Here is a 17419-nt window from a genome sequence, read left to right on the forward strand (position 1 = left end):
CACCACAGAGAATACCGTAAAGGACTTTGACATGTGTCCTTAGAGCCAAAAGATCTCAGCCTTGAGCATCACTGTAACATATTTAATAATGTATCAGATAACGACATTAATAAGGTGGAAAAGTAGGGAATTGCTCAAACAAAGACAATTTGATCCAACAGCAAAAGATTTTTTTGTAGATGAATACAGCATTTATCTATTAAAGTCTGTGGCACGGAAAAAAAAAAGACTCGACATGGCCATGTCACTAACAAAAAATGATGCTGTGAGCACGAGTTGACCAATGTCTCTAATCCCCTGATGCAACATTTCTTGGCACTGAGTAACGGTGGCCTACGCTGGGTAGACTTGAAAGATTTGCTGACAAGCTAAGTAATATTAGTTTAAAAATATAGATTATAATAAAATGATTATTTAAGAAAAATGAATACTTTTGAAAAATAAGGGAGAGTGGGAGGTGTTTTGAAGCCAGTGATTAATGAAAAATAGGTTACTTGAAGAAATTTGACCTGTATATATCAGGCTTTTTCTTTCCTGAAAAAAATTATCTGATAAAAATGACAAAAAATATAAAACTTATATGGTATTTTCTGGTTGTGGGAGCCTAGAGCACAATTTTTTGTGAAGTGTGTTAAGTAGTAGCATTCTATAACTTACACATGTTCTTGATGTGTAAATGTAGATGTCAAGTTACAGAACAAGGATGATAAAGGACAATTCTATAACCAGTTGCCTCTCACGTATAAAATTACAGAATATTAATACTTTTGCCAGAATGTGTACATGTACTGTATGTACATATAGGCTAGCATAGTACCTATGTACTATTCTGCAAGGGCACATGCATGTGGCATGGCGCATAGTGCAAGGGGCATACAAATGGGCAGAGCATGGGCAGGCAATGGTTGGCTCTTTCACTTATGTGTAACTTACAGAGTACTGTAAGTTGCATGCATCCTTGCCACATTTACACGATCCCTCTATTTCTATAAAAGTTGCTAAAAACTGCGTGCACAAATTAGGGCATGTGCCGAATTTGCATATCCAAACAGAGAGGGATACAGAGTACAAAACAAACAACCCAAAACAAAAAGCATGTAGAAGTACTTCTATCAATTAAAGGACATGCTCTGGTCTTGAAGGCTTGTTAACAACCAATTATCGGAACTAATTAGATTTAAGTGAAATATATGTGTGTATTAAGTGAAATATATGTGTGTATAACATGGGGGTATTCCTAACACTTACACATATTGTTATAGAATGAGGGGAGATACGTGCCTATTGTAGGCGCATACATTTGCAGCACGTTTCAGTTGGTGCAATTCCTGGGTTGTAAGCGGTTATTCTATAAACCGTGCCTAACTTTAAGCGTGGCTTATAGAAAAGCGATTTTTCAGCGCCATATATAGAATTCACCCCGATATGTCTATGGCTGGCATAACTGCAGGCAAGTAAATGTTAGGTACACAGATACGACATTATGCTAGTATTCCATCATGGCACCCAGATATTCTTAAAGAGTTGGTTCTCACTGTGCAGCATTGGGGCAACCTAAACAGAGATTAATTTAGCCACCTAACTCCACTCCCCATTTTATATACAGATAAACGCTGGCGCATATATATTTATGCAGCAGCATTTAGTTATAGAATTTTCCCACCTATTTGTAGGCTCAATGTGGCTTACATGGTACCGGAGAGGCGTTTGCAGACTCCGGTGAGAACAAAAACAAAGTGATGTAGTGGTAAGATAAAGTTCATGTGGCATAGAGGGCTATAACCGAACGGGGCCGGCCATCTATAAGGGCGGCCATCTCTAACGCCGGCCCCGTCAAGCGGCGTACCCGACTGTATTATTGAAACAAGATGGCCGGCCATCTTTTGTTTCGATAATACGGTCGGGGCCGGCCAAATCTCTTAGAGATTGCCGGCGTTAGAAATGGCCGCCATTGGTTTTCGTCGATAATGGAAACTAATGGCGGTCATCTCAAACCCGGCCAAATCCAAGGCATTTGGTCGTGGGAGGAGCCAGCATTCGTAGTGCACTGGTCCCCCCTGACATGCCATGACACCAACCGGGCACCCTAGGGGGCACTGCAGTGGACTTCACAAAATGATCCCAGGTACATAGCTCCCTTACCTTGTATGCTGAGCCCCCCAAAACCCACTACCCACAACTGTACACCATTACCATAGCCCTTAGGGATGAAGGGGGCACCTACATGTGGGTACAGTGGGTTTTGGGGGTGTTGGAGGGCTCCCATTTACCACCACAAATGTAACAGGTAGGGGGATGGGCCTGGGTCCGCCTGGCTGAAGTGCACTGCACCCACTAAAACTGCTCCAGTGACCTGCATACTGCTGTCATGGAGCTGGGTATGACATTTGAGGCTGGCAAAAAAATGTTTTTTATATTTTATTTTGGGTGGGAGGGAGTTGGTGACCACTGGGGGAGTAAGGGGAGGTCATCCCCCATTCCCTCCTTTGGTCATCTGGTCAGTTGGGGCACCTTTTTAAGGCTTGGTTGTGAACAAAAAGGGACCAAGTAAAGTCGGCCAAATGCTCATCAGGGCCGGCTTTCTTTTTTCCATTATCGGCCGAAGCTGGCTATCTCTTAACCACTCCCCCATCCCGACTTCGCTACCCTGCCGACATGCCCCCTTGAACTTTGGCCAGCCCTGCGATGGAAAGCAGTTGAAGCCGGCCAAAATCGGCTTTCGATTATACCGAATTGGCCGGCTTTAGGAGAAGGCTGGCCATCTCACGATTTGTGTCGGAAGATGGCCGGCCTTCTCGTTCAAAAATAAACAGGATAGCCACATTAGGGAAACGTACAATGGAAGAGTTGAGTTTTGTCCATTACGTACTATATATCTCAGGCCCTTTGTTATGCTGTCATTCAAAAACTCTGCTTCTTCCATGTACTGCAGCTCTTGAGAGTTGAGAATGAACCTACAAAGTAAATTAAGCCATCATAGTGGGCATTTACTTACAACTGCGTGCGGAACACCACTGTCAGAAGTTCAAATCCTACTCCAGCTGCCAGACCAAGGTCAAGCCCGAGTAAAACTGCAGCTATGAAGGTCACAATCCATACCAGCTGTGAAGAGCAAACACAGTCCTAGAATGCTTAACTACATTCAGATGACTAACTTATTTGACATACTGGAGCTGAAGACTTTGCAGACATCATGCAAACAAGCTAAGGCATACAGGTCAATTTTCAAAAGGTTTAATCTTCCTGTGGGAAATTAGCACAAAAAACCTCAGACTTAGAAAACCTTTTCCCACTGACCAGCTAAATATGTCTGGCCAAGTGTACCTACCCAAATCATGTCCCCAGGAGCTCTTATATGCTTACTTACTTATAGGCTCATATTAAGCCACACTTAAAATATTTTAAAAACAATTTTCTACATGTAAAATATCTTTTAGAGCAGTGGCTTAGCCGGGAGAAGTGCCTTGGGGTCTGCCCCCCCCCCCCCCCCCCCCCCCCCCCCCCCCCCCCCCCCCCCCCATGTTTAGTATAGAGCTGTTTGATTTTGCAGATCAGCCAGCTTTGTGTATATAACATATGATCTATAGCTCGCCTGTGTCTTCTTGGCCTTCTCAGGGACTAGTTAACAGACAGGCTTGCTTGGCCTAAAATAATGGGCCATAAACTTTAAAGCCTCTGTTTGTTTCAAACAGGCTCTGAACTAATACAGAGACACTCTTTCAGTGAAGGAAATATGAGTGTTAAGATATTCAGGAAGATTTGAGGTTACAAAAGGCAAATGATGGATAATTGGGAAAAATACCAAAGAAGCACAATTATGTGAAGGTGACCTTACAGATCAGAGTTGAAGAATACCAGATAAGTAAGAGAGAAAATATAAGGCATTAAGTGACTGGACAAAATTAAGCTTCAGTAATCTGACAAACATCTTGTGGCAGACAGATTTGGTAAGCTTCTAGGGAAATACACAGAAAGACCAGAGAGAGATTTTATTTTCCTTATACTGAAATTTAGACTGGTATAAATAAGAATTAAATTTTCTGTAATACTGGGATAAAAGAATTTTTATTGTAATCATTTATTTATTTAAGCATTATTATAAAAGAGAAAAACTGAACTCTGGAGTGTTTTTCCTTTGCCAGAAGGGCTTTCAGTCTCTTCTGAAGTTGTTTAGGGCAAGGATGGGGGGGGGCTTTACACCCCTCCACTTTGGGCTCAGGCCCCCTCCAAAACTGCAGCACTGTTGAATGGCTGGCTTGAATGCCCAAGCCCCGCCAGCCAAAAAGATCCACCACCCAAACCCCCTCCCCCAGGTACTGCCTCAGCAGTGAGGAAGTCAGCAATATGCTTTCAGCTGTTGACGCTGGCACTCCTCACGCATCTCTAAACTTGTACTGAACCAGATATCTTTACATAGGAAACACAGCATAAGCTGTTGCTTGGACAATAGCAATGCTTTCTAACACAATACAATTCAAGAGGGTTCTACTTACACAATCATATTTGTCTTTTCGGAATAGAATGGGGATTTCATTAAACTGCATCAGCATACCCTTTAGATTGACAATAACCAAAGCTGACAGCACCGACTGTTTAGGAAAGAAAGAGCCATTTTAATTTCAGTTTCTGTTTTACATGTCTTTAACACTTTCTCTGCATACAGATACTGAATCCAAGATGTCTGTGAATCCCCAGAGATCACTATAATTCAGTGGTTCTCAACCCAGTCATTGGGACCATAGGCAGCGGAATGCCTTTTTTGTTTAGGAGGCCAATTTCGACCCCTAATCCCACCCCATCTGTGCCCCTAGTCCCAGCCCCAAGTCCTTGTCTTGTTCTCCTAGGCCTAGCATTAGATCCCATCTCTAACCCTTCTTCCCAGTCCCTGTGTTACCTATGAGCCCCTTCTACCAGACCTAGCATCAGACTCCTTCACCACCTGCTCCCAGCATCAGATTCCTACTGCCACCCCATCATCTGCTAGCATCTCCCATCTGTGTCCATATCTTTCCCCCTCTGTCCAGCATCACCCTTCTGTGTTCCTATCTCCCCACCCCATGCCTAGAATTGCCCTTTCCATTTCTCTTCCTTCCCCTCCTGTCCCCGGAGCTGGTATCTCTCCCTGTCTCTTCCCTCTCTCCTGCCCCCATCCTTATGGATCCAACAAGTGTCCCTTTCTCTTCCATCCCTCCTGAATCCACCCCACCCAAGGGTCCAGCATCTCTCCTTTTTCCTACTACCCTCGCAGATCCCAGAAGCTTCCCTTTCTCTCACCTGCCTTCAGCCTTCCAAACCTGCCTCATGCCAGAAGCTGAAGCACTGAAAACACACTAGCTCTGGCTGGCCTAGGATCTTCCCTTTGCTGCATCCCGCCCTGCTGGAAGCAGGAAGTTACATCAGAGGAGGTGGTATGCAGCAGAGTGAAGTTCTCAGACTAGCCGGCAACAGCATGTTTATAGCACTTCAGCTGCTGGCCAAAAGGAAGTTTGGAGGGCCATGGGGGATGGAGAGTGAGGGATACTGGACTGGGGAGGAGGGAGTGGATGGAGAGTGAGAGATTCTGGACCATGGGGGGGGGGGGGGGGAGGGAAAAGAGATTAAGAGATGCCAGACCACAGAGGCAGGGAGCCTATGGGTGAGAGGAATATTTTGGTAGGGCCAGAGCCCAGGTGACCAACCTTGTTCCAACACCTATACTTGGGACACATTCAGCCAATCAATGAATATGCATGAGGTAGGATGCATACAATGGAGGGAGTGCAAGCTAATTTATCTAGTATCATTTATAATGTAAGTTGAGGAGTGGCCTAATAGTTAGGGTATGGGTGGCAGACCTGGGGAACTGGGTTCAATTCCCACTGCTGCCTGACAGTCAGCAGTAGGTTAAGATCCTAGGGAACCAAGTTCAATTCCCTCTGCAGATCTGTGTGACCCTGGGCAAGTCACTTAGCCCTCCTTTACCCCAGGTACAATACTGTATATATCTTAGATTGTGAGCCCATTAGGGACAATGCAAAGTACATGTAATAGAAACTGTAAACTGCATAGTTGCCTCAGGGAACAATTATGGTACAGTGGTGGAAATAAGTATTTGATCCCTTGCTGATTTTGTAAGTTTGCCCACTGACAAAGACATGAGCAGCCCATAATTGAAGGGTAGGTTATTGGTAACAGTGAGAGATAGCACATCACAAATTAAATCCGGAAAATCACATTGTGGAAAGTATATGAATTTATTTGCATTCTGCAGAGGGAAATAAGTATTTGATCCCCACCAACCAGTAAGAGATCTGGCCCCTACAGACCAGGTAGATGCTCCAAATCAACTCGTTACCTGCATGACAGACAGCTGTCGGCAATGGTCACCTGTATGAAAGACACCTGTCCCAGACTCAGTGAATCAGTCAGACTCTAACCTCTACAAAATGGCCAAGAGCAAGGAGCTGTCTAAGGATGTCAGGGACAAGATCATACACCTGCACAAGGCTGGAATGGGCTACAAAACCATCAGTAAGACGCTGGGCGAGAAGGAGACAACTGTTGGTGCCATAGTAAGAAAATGGAAGAAGTACAAAATGACTGTCAATCGACAAAGATCTGGGGCTCCACGCAAAATCTCACCTCGTGGGGTATCCTTGATCATGAGGAAGGTTAGAAATCAGCCTACAACTACAAGGGGGGAACTTGTCAATGATCTCAAGGCAGCTGGGACCACTGTCACCACGAAAACCATTGGTAACACATTACGACATAACGGATTGCAATCCTGCAGTGCCCGCAAGGTCCCCCTGCTCCGGAAGGCACATGTGACGGCCCGTCTGAAGTTTGCCAGTGAACACCTGGATGATGCCGAGAGTGATTGGGAGAAGGTGCTGTGGTCAGATGAGACAAAAATTGAGCTCTTTGGCATGAACTCAACTCGCCGTGTTTGGAGGAAGAGAAATGCTGCCTATGACCCAAAGAACACCGTCCCCACTGTCAAGCATGGAGGTGGAAATGTTATGTTTTGGGGGTGTTTCTCTGCTAAGGGCACAGGACTACTTCACCGCATCAATGGGAGAATGGATGGGGCCATGTACCGTACAATTCTGAGTGACAACCTCCTTCCCTCCGCCAGGGCCTTAAAAATGGGTCGTGGCTGGGTCTTCCAGCACGACAATGACCCAAAACATACAGCCAAGGCAACAAAGGAGTGGCTCAGGAAGAAGCACATTAGGGTCATGGAGTGGCCTAGCCAGTCACCAGACCTTAATCCCATTGAAAACTTATGGAGGGAGCTGAAGCTGCGAGTTGCCAAGCGACAGCCCAGAACTCTTAATGATTTAGAGATGATCTGCAAAGAGGAGTGGACCAAAATTCCTCCTGACATGTGTGCAAACCTCATCATCAACTACAGAAGACGTCTGACCGCTGTGCTTGCCAACAAGGGTTTTGCCACCAAGTATTAGGTCTTGTTTGCCAGAGGGATTAAATACTTATTTCCCTCTGCAGAATGCAAATAAATTCATATACTTTCCACAATGTGATTTTCCGGATTTAATTTGTGATGTGCTATCTCTCACTGTTACCAATAACCTACCCTTCAATTATGGGCTGCTCATGTCTTTGTCAGTGGGCAAACTTACAAAATCAGCAAGGGATCAAATACTTATTTCCACCACTGTATATCAAGTGCTATAAATAAAAAAATAAAAATAAAAGTGTTTCCTCCAAGGGGCATTTCAGACCTCCTGGTATAACCACATTACAGTACTGTCAAATCTCATTCCTCCTATGAATCTTGTGAAATTATGGGTTCCATATCTGTGTTCTGAGGGAAAAAAATCTGCATACTCGAAAATGCAATGCCTCCAAATGAAGTATTATATTTTAGGAAATCAAAATAAGATCTCATACTTAAACAAAACATGATAGCAAATATATAAAAGAAAAAAAGAAAACCTTTCACCTTGAGGAATTTGGATTTTTCTAATATGAAACACTTCCAAATTAAGGCTAACAAAATCTTTAGCTGGAACAGTGTGATCAGCTTGTACTTCTCTGCCTGCTCCCCCTGCCACCCCTGAGGTTTCCCTTTTGATAGATTACTTTCCATTACTTTGTGCATTTTACAGCAATCTGTTTTAAGCAGGGGAGAAGTGGAAGAGGAGGAATCCAGAATCATCCGTCTGCAAATATGACTGTTTTCACATAAAGCAGTTCTTTAACAATCAAAGCTGGCATTTTTTTCTCCAAATTTGAACACAAGCTGTTTAATTCAATTTATATAATAATGAGATGCTAACCATACAAGAAGGTCTGGGGTGGGGTAAAGGTGGGCTCAAAAAATTATTTGTTTAGTAGCTGAATATTGCTGCTAAATGGAAATATTAGGTTTAGTTTAGGCCTGTATGCTGTCCACACTAACCCCAAAGGGGTATGTTTACTAAAGTGCGTTAAGTGTTTTTAACGCGACTGTAAATTTAAGGCGCATTAAACGCTAACGCGCCTATACATTTCTATGGGCGCATTAGCATTTAACATGCGTAAACCATTTACGCGTGTTAAAAATACTAACGCGCCCATAGCGCCATTTAGTAAACATAGGCAAAAATTATATAAATGGCACTCTAAATTGAGTGTTCAAATTTGAACGTGCATACAATTTGGCCAGACCATTTAATTGGATACAATTGGAAACAATTTGAATTTACATGTGCATCTTTCTAGGTGCTCTTCTATAAAGATGTGAGCGTAAATTTTAAAGCGCTCAAGTAAAAAAACAGGTGTGGCCATGGGAGGGACATGGGCGGGTCAGGGGTGCAGTATTATAGGCGACAAAATTTAAAAAGTAGAACTCTTCAAGGAAGAAGAATGAATGAAAGAAAAGCAAGTGGGTTACCTTTTGCAATGGTTCCAGGAGAAATCCAATGGCCAGAGTGACAATCATGACAATTATAGCAGACAAGATACCAGCAATCTATGATAAAAAAAAATATTCCATTGGAAAACAACTGCTCAAGATACTGCTTCACAGATGACTGAGGTTTGAAGCTAACATTAAGGTTGTGCACACAGGCAAAAAACTTTCAGTTCGTTTTTGGATTTTTCTGACTTTCACAATTTTCTGGCATTTTTTTGTTTGTTTTTATCAGGCATGTAATTTAATTAAAAAAAAAAACCTTTTTAATGTTCTTTAGAACTCTTTAATGTGTGCAAATTGATTGTACATGTGATAATTTGTGAGTTAATGCAGGTTAAATAGATTTTACATGCGCTAAAATATTAAAAGGTATGCTAACAAACCGAGGGGTCCTTTTACTAAGGTGCGCTGAAAAATGGCCTTCGGTAGTGTAGGTGTATGTTTTGGCCGTGTGCAGGATCATTTTTCAGCGCACCTGTAAAAAATACCCTTTTTTTGGGGTGGAGGCTGAAAATGGACGTGTGGCAAAATGAAAATTGTCGCGCGTCTATTTTGGGTCTGAAACCTTACCGCCAGCCATTGACTTAGTGGTAAAGTCTCACGTGTTAACTGGGTGGTAATGGTCAACGGGTGTCCAAATACCAATTACCGCCCATGCCAGAAAATAAAAATATTTTTTGACGCGCGTATTGGACGCGCGTCAAAAATGAAATTACCTCCTGGGCCATGCGTTAGCCAGGCAGTAACTCGGAATTGGCGCGTGTTGGGCACCTATAGGCACTTACGCAGCTTTGCCCTGTTTACTAAGCCGTGTTATAGACGTGTTAGCATTTTTAACATGCATTGACCATGTACGCGCGTGAACCGTGCACGTGCCTACAATATGCCTGTTGGCGCCTACATGGTTAGCGCATGTGCTAATTGTAGGCGCGTTAAAAATGCTAACGCGCCTTAGTAAACAGGACCCTGAATATAAATATATTCCACAAAAGAAGTGTAGCTTATTTTAAGGGGGCAGTTTACTAAAGTTTCAGGCAGGTGAACAGACATTAGCATATGTTAAGTGCCATGTGGCCCATAGGTATAAAATAGGACACACAACATTTGGGGGGGGGGGGGGGTTCCTATATATAGCGTCTAAAAAACCGGTGCGGAAATCAATGCCACTAAGCGTATTCTATAAGCGGCGCCTAGATTTAGGCATGGTATATAGAATACGCTAAGTTGATATTACAGTGCCTAAAACTACGCACCTCCATTTACACCAATGAAAATGTGGCATAAATTCTAGCACATGGATTTAGGCACACTGGGCCATATTGTATAACTACACATGTAAATTTCGGAATGCTCACAAAATACACATTTCCCTGCCTGTAACCCACCCCTTTTCGCCTGTGCGCATTAGAAGTTAGGCGCACTGTGTTACAGAATGCGCTTAGCGAGTTGTGCACGTAAATTCTAATTATTGCCAATTTGTGCTCATTATTGCTTGTTAAGAGCTGTCATCAATGTTGATTAGCTTGTTAAGCCAATTAAGTTGCGTGCCTTGTTATAGAATATGCTTGGATTTTGGTGTGGATCTCTAGGCGTGCTGTTTAGAATCCAGGAGTTAGTGTATACTAATGTCAGTCAGCACACGCTAAGCTTTAGTAAAAGGGACCCTAAATGAGTTAGTAGATAGACGCTGCAGGTTAGTTCTCCATTTACTTAGGTTGGGAATTTTCCATACCTGCGACTTGCCTCCTGTGCTCTCCTGTACAGCTGATCTGGAAAGTGAGGTACTCGCAGCAAATCCCCTGAATGATCCACTAAATATGTTACTCAGGCCAAAGGCAATTAATTCCTACCGTAAAAAAAGAATAGGAAACATTTCTAGACCAAATTATTTAAATTGTTAACCATGGTAGATAATCTTATAAATATATGTTGGGTTGTTTTTGGGTTTTTTTTTGCATTTTCAATACAGAACATCAATACAGAATTGAATTAGGATAATGAGCTTATACCAAACACACGCCCCTGTTTACTAAGCAGTTGAGAAGGGGGGAGGGGGGGGAACTACAATTCAGAAAGGAAAGTTGGAGAGGCTGACGGTCATACAAAAGGTAGCACAGGCGTCTCTCAGTGATTGTTCATGAGGATCAAGCCAGCAGCAAGGGTTTCTTCCTTATCATCTATCTCTCTCCCCATCCCCCCACCATCATGAGCCACCACCAGGAAATGCACTGGCAATTTGGGCTCTTCTGCCATTTTAGCTAGCTACCCTGTTTCCCCGAAAAGAAGACATCCCCTGAAAATAAGACCTAGTAGAGGTTTTGCTGAATTGCTAAATATAAGGCCTCCCCCGAAAGTAAGACCTAGCTCCAAATTGTATCTTCTGCCTCCCGCCCCCCGGCTGAGCCCGCCCTCAACTCCCCGACATATTACTTTCCATTCCGTTCCGGACACGCCACCCTGCGTTTAAAGCTGTTATTTTAAGTCGCTGCGGCAGCTCGAGTCCAGTCTCTCCCGTCAGTGTCCCGCCTTCCTCTGATGAGGTATTTCCTGTTTCCGTGAGGGCGGGACAGTGAAGGGAAAGGCTGAAGTCGAGCCGCCGCTGCCCTTCCCCACAGATGTTCGGCAGCCTCCTGACACCTTTAAAACTGGGTGAGTGTCCCAACAGAAGGTACATGGGGGGAAGGGGGAGAAGGGGGTATTAGGAACCCTAAGGACTAAGCTTACTTAGAATGCTGTACTTATCTTACGGTAGGTAAAAGGAGATTCTGTGCACTGTATTGCTCAGTCTCCTTCTTTTTCGTTGTAGGGGGATTGTTGTGCCGACTCTTGTTTCACCAAGCTGTATCAAGGCTTCCCCTTAATTTTGTCCAGCTCGACCCCAAAGAGCAGCTTGCCTTTAAAAGGCAACTTAGCCAAGCGGGAGTTAGAGGCGTGGTCCGCAGACCAATGTTTCAGCCAACGCCACCGCCGCGCAGAGACTGTCTGAGCCATACCTTTAGCCGAGGCTCTCAAGACATCATACAGCAAGTCTGCCAAATAAGCCAAGCCCGATTCCAGGGCCGGCCAATCAGCCCTCATGGAAGGATCCGAGGGGGAAGCCCGCTGCACAATCGTCAGGCACGCCCTGGCCACGTAGGAGCCACAAACTGAGGCCTGCAAACTTAAGGCAGCCGCCTCGAAGGACGACCTTAAGGCCGCCTCCAATCTTCTGTCTTGGGCGTCCTTTAGGGCCGTGCACCTTCCACCGGCAACGCCGTTTTCTTAGTCACCGCAGTGATTAAAGAATCCATGGTAGGCCAAAGAAAGGCCTCACGTTCACTTTCAGGCAAAGGATAGAGGCGGGACATAGCCCTAGCCACTTTGAGGCTCGCTTCCGGGACATCCCATTGAGCCAAAATTAAGGTGTGCATGGCATCATGCACGTGGAAGGTTCTAGGTGGGCGCTTCGTCCCCAGCATAATGGCGGAGCCAACAGGGGCTGAGGGAGAGACGTCCTCCGGAGAGGAAATCTTTAAAATGCTCATGGCCTGCATTAACAGGTTGGGCAAATCCTCTGAGCGAAAGATCCGTGCTGCAGAGGGGTCATCCGCTCCATCCGAGCGGGAATCCGTCTCCTCCAGGAATCCCCAAAGGACCGTTGGGAGAACTCAGATACGCTGCCCTCATCTACATCAGAGGAAACAGCGTCCTCTAAGGCCTGGGAATCCACCCGAGGGCGTTTACTTCCGGGGGCTTCAACCCCTTTATCGGACAAGGGAGAAGGGGCAGCGTTCTGCATAAGGAAGGCCTGATGCAGCAGCAAAATAAACTCGGGGGAGAAACCCCCCAGACTGTGCACTTCAGCAGCCTGGGCCACAGCCCTAGACGCACCCTCAACCGGCGCTCGTAAGAGCGGGGGAGAAACATGCTGCGCATCCAAGATGGCATCCGGGGCGACACTCCACGAAGGAGCTGCGCGGGAAGAACGGCGCTTAACTTTAGCCGCTTTTTTGCCGTCGCCCAAATCAAGGGCGGCCATGGCATGAACGTCTCCCAGCTCAAGGGCGGTCCAAGAAGAAGCCGTCCGAGCAGAGTGGCCGGCCAAGATGGCGGAGGCAAGCAGCGGGGGATGGGCGTTTATGGCGGGAAAAACCGCCGCACTGGAGGAAGACCCGGGACACTGACCGGCCTCCGAACTGATACCCAACAAGGGCGAATCAGACTTTAATACCCCCGCATCCCCGCTAGGAGCGCACACGCGGTCCGGGGAGCGATTCTTCGCGCCCTCGCCCTCCGACGCCATAGGCCACGTGGAGATCAATCGGGGAACCCCCTGCCCGCTATAAAAAAGGTAAAAATTACCTGCTTCTCGCTCCGAGCTGTAACGACCTGGTGTCCCAGTGAGTAGCTGCAATAAACGTTTAAATAAACGTCGAAATAAACGCCTTTAAGGACGTCCAAATTTTTTTTTTTTTTTTAACGGAGCCAGCGGGAGGGGGGAGAAAAGGAGGGACCTGGCGCCACCAGGTTTGCACTTGCTCAAGAAGAGCCCTCAACCCCAGGCACTCAACAAAACCTAAAAATTAGGCTTGGAGGCCTAGCCAGAGCTGCTGCTGTGTGTGACCACCACCTGCTGAGATAGAGAACATACTGAGGAGTTTCCGGCAGCACATGACCACATATAGGGAGGCAAAAGGATTGCTCTCTATCTCCACCTGCTGGTAGATGGACACAACCCACCAGTCTATGGATTGATCAGCATGATGATATGGAAACGATCGATTCACATCTACCTGTTCCATTCCACTCATTATTCTATAGACCTCTATCTTATCTCCCCACAGCCGTCTCTTCTCCAAGCTGAAGAGCCCTAGCTGCTTTAGCCTTTCCTCATAGGGGAGTTGGCCCAACCCCTTCATCATTTTCATCGCCCTTCTCTGTACTTTTTCTATTTCTACTATATCTTTTTTGAGATGCAGTGTCCAGAATTGCACACAATATTCAAGGTGCGGTCGCACCAAGTAGCACTGCAAAGGCATTAAAATGTCCTCAGTTTTGTTTTCCATTGCTTTCCTAATAATACCTAACATTCTATTTGCTTTCTTAGCCACTGCATACTGAGCAGAGGGTTTCAACATATCATCAATGATGACACCTAGATCCCTTTCCTGGTTGGTGACTCCTAATGTGGAACCTTGCATTACGTAGCTATAGTTCGGGTTCCTCTTTCCCATATGCATCACTTTGCACTTGCTCACATTAAATGTCATCTACCATTTGGATGCCAGTCTCCCAGTCTCGTAAGGCCCTCTTGTGTTTTAACAACTTTGAATAACTTTGTGTTGTCAGCAAATTTAATTACATCACTAGTTACTCCCATCGCTAGATCATTTATAAATATGTTAAAAAGCAGTGGTCCCAGCACAGACTCCTGGGGAATCCCACTATCGTCCCTTCTCCATTGAGAATACTGACCATTTAACCCTACTCTCTTTTTTGTATGTTTTAACCAGTTTTTAATCCACACTACCTCCTATCCCATGACTGTGCCTTCTGTATGTAGCTTACAGACTATTATAAGTAACACATGTGCTTTGCCACACTTAAGTGTGTCCATTTACACCTACCACTGAGTATATGGGAAAATGTGGGGTATAAATGTGTTAAATAAATAAATAAATATAAATAAAGCTCATGCCAAACAATTCATGCCATAAAATCCAGTGTAGTTACACACTGATCCACTGATCCTATGAAAGTCGTCCCAGAAAAGGGGGTGCAGAAATGGGACGGTCATAGGCATTTTGGGGTGGAGCATGGGCATGAATTCAAATTACACGTGCAATTATATCATAAGGGGGTTCCACACATAAATATTAGTGGGGGTATTTGCACCATGTTTTCACTGGTGCAAATGGTCGCACTCAAGTGCTATTCTGTGCAGGGTTTTTTCAGTGACGATTTTTTAGGTGCGATTTATAGAATTCATCCCTGAATGCTTATTTGCATTATAGTTGTCACTTACTTGGTTGCCATCTATGACATAGTCATGCTTGATTGAATACACCTTTGCTACTGAAAAGGCTACTGCAAATCCAACAATTCCAATTGAAAATCCATCAGCCACACATTGTTGAAAAACGTTGACACTAGGTGCTATTGGAGGCTCATATCTGTAAAAAATGAAATCAAAGCAGAGATGTTATTCCCCCTAATTCAATAAACTTGTGCACACAATTTTATGTTTACCTGGATTCTATATATGACTAAAATTGCGTGCACAAATTTGGAAGTGCGGCCAAATTGTGCACGCAACATAATTGTTTAACAAACCAATTGCCGATGATAATTGACCAATAACAAGCAATTGTCGGCACTAATTGGCACTTGTGAGCAACTTTTCAAGCGTATTCTGTAAAGTGGTACGTGTAAGTTCTAATGTGCAGATCTCAGAAGGGGGTCTGGCCATGAGAGGGGCAGGTCAGGGGCATTTCTAGAAGTTATAGCTGTACCTAAGTTAGGTGCGGGCATTTACACTAGGTTTTACTTCGCATAAAAGGTCACTCCTAATTTTAGTTGTGGGCCTGGGCACTATGCGTATTCAATAAACTGGTGTGAGTTATAGAATAGTTCTGAGTTTTTTTCCAGCACCATTTATACAATCTACTCTTTAGTCTGCAAAGCTGAGCATGCAAGTTATAGAATAGTGCCAGTTGAGAGCGTAAAAATTTAATAATTAGTTGCTAATTAGCATGAACTACCTATTATTGGTTCTAATTGGTGTTAGCACTAATTAGCAGTTATGCACGTCACTGCCCTTAGTCAGTATTCTATAAATTGAGCGTGCAAAATCTATCCCATGCAGCTGCAAAAGGGCATGGACCCAGGAGGGGTATGGGTGGGTTAGGGTGTGCTTAGCACTTACCCGTGCAGGTTCTAGGATACTATCTGTTATGAGTCTAACTGCCTACATTTAGGTGCGAGCATTTACACCAGCCTTTAGCTAGCTCCTAAAGTTAGACGTACAACTGTGGACTTAGGCTAGTATTCTATAACGCCAACTGCACGCACAATCGCCATTATAAAATTGGCACTTAGGGGTGAATTCTAAATATGGTGCTGACAAAAAGCACTATTCTATAAACCGCGCTTAAAGTTAGGCATGGTTTATAGAATAGTGCTTACACCTGGGAATCATGCCTAACATTAGGCATGGCCATTTGCACCAACTGAAACATGGTACAAACACATGCGCCTACATTAGATGCATATCCCCGCTCATTCTATAACAACACGTGTACATGCTAGGAACACCCCCTTCTGCCCATGACACAAGAGGGAGCTAAGTTACAATAACTTTTATATAAGGAAAACTGGGGGGGACGGGGACGATGGGAGAAATTACAACTAAGCAAACAATATAGGAGGAGGGGAGTGAACAGAACACAAGGATAAGATGAACGCTGGGACCAGGATGACTCTAGCATTAGATAATATACTCCTCTCTCAACAGCCCAACTCACCCCAAGGGGCTCGGGAGAGAGGGGCAATGGGGGGTAGGAGTGATCATCCTCACTCATAGGCTGCCAGCTTCAAAATGACACTGGCAGACCTCTAGTGATAGTCTTGCAGTACTACCACTAGGGGGGGTCAGATTGCCAAAGAAGGGTGATGGGGGATTTAAATGTTTTAGCCTCACATCAGGGCTGGGGAGGCAAAGCATCAAGCCCACTGGGTCAGCAGGGCATTGAGGTTCCCCCAAGGAAAGGTGTCCAGGGGTCTCCCATTCGGGCCAATGGTCCTTTTAATTATCGCACGTCACCATTGCTTAAAGAGGCCCTTATTTCTTGCTGCCAATGTAGCTGTAGTCAATCTTTCTGAAAAATGGACCCACAAAGCCCTAGTTCACATGCTTGTTTTTAAAAGTTTTTTTTTTTTGCATTAATGAGTTTCTATCCATGATTTTGCTTTGCAGCAGCTCCTTAATGCCAAATTTACATAAACTTTCATGCAAAGCGGACTTTACGCCACAGTTTACTACTGCAAAGTGTACTTTTGCACAGTGACTTTGCAAATGTGCACTTCTCGTGAAAAGAAATGCGAAATGCCTGACCATTTGCATTTTTGCACGTTTCTAGGCATTTGGCACTGTTTTTCACATGATGTACATTTTTGTGAAGTCACTTTGCACTTTAGCATAAAGAGCTTCGAATAACCAATAAAAATAGGAAGCGACCATGATAAAAAAAAAAATGTGGAGCTTGAAACAAAATTAAATCATGCACTCACCCCCTTGTTAGTGTTCCAACAACTTCGACTCCATATCTCTGTTTAAAATTACATGCATAAGAAATACCTGTAGCAATGATAGTCTGTAAAATTAAAAAAGATAAACTAAGATTAGATTCAAGTTGAAAGACTATATTTACAAGTCAATATGTAATAGTTTATTGCCTGTTACTGCAGTTTAACACTTATCTGCCTTGAACTTTGCCTCTCACTTATGGTCTGATATATTCAGTGTCTGTAAACTTGTAC

The 17419-nt window shown here is 44.3% G+C and overlaps 1 protein-coding gene across 1 annotated transcript in view; it reads right to left on the minus strand.

The window, feature by feature from the left end:
- Positions 1 to 17419, minus strand: part of SLC26A3 (solute carrier family 26 member 3) — a 39935-nt gene that overhangs the window by 11530 nt on the left and 10986 nt on the right. The window contains exons 6-11 of the mRNA XM_030216756.1: positions 17171 to 17253; positions 14907 to 15054; positions 10635 to 10748; positions 8882 to 8959; positions 4494 to 4589; positions 2996 to 3102 (exon numbers count right to left, since the gene is read on the minus strand). Of these exons, the coding sequence (XP_030072616.1) occupies positions 2996 to 3102; positions 4494 to 4589; positions 8882 to 8959; positions 10635 to 10748; positions 14907 to 15054; positions 17171 to 17253 (626 nt within the window). The remainder of the gene's footprint in view (positions 1 to 2995; positions 3103 to 4493; positions 4590 to 8881; positions 8960 to 10634; positions 10749 to 14906; positions 15055 to 17170; positions 17254 to 17419) is intronic.

Source organism: Microcaecilia unicolor, chromosome 10 (genome assembly GCF_901765095.1).
Source record: "Microcaecilia unicolor chromosome 10, aMicUni1.1, whole genome shotgun sequence".
Lineage (NCBI taxonomy): Eukaryota > Metazoa > Chordata > Amphibia > Gymnophiona > Siphonopidae > Microcaecilia > Microcaecilia unicolor.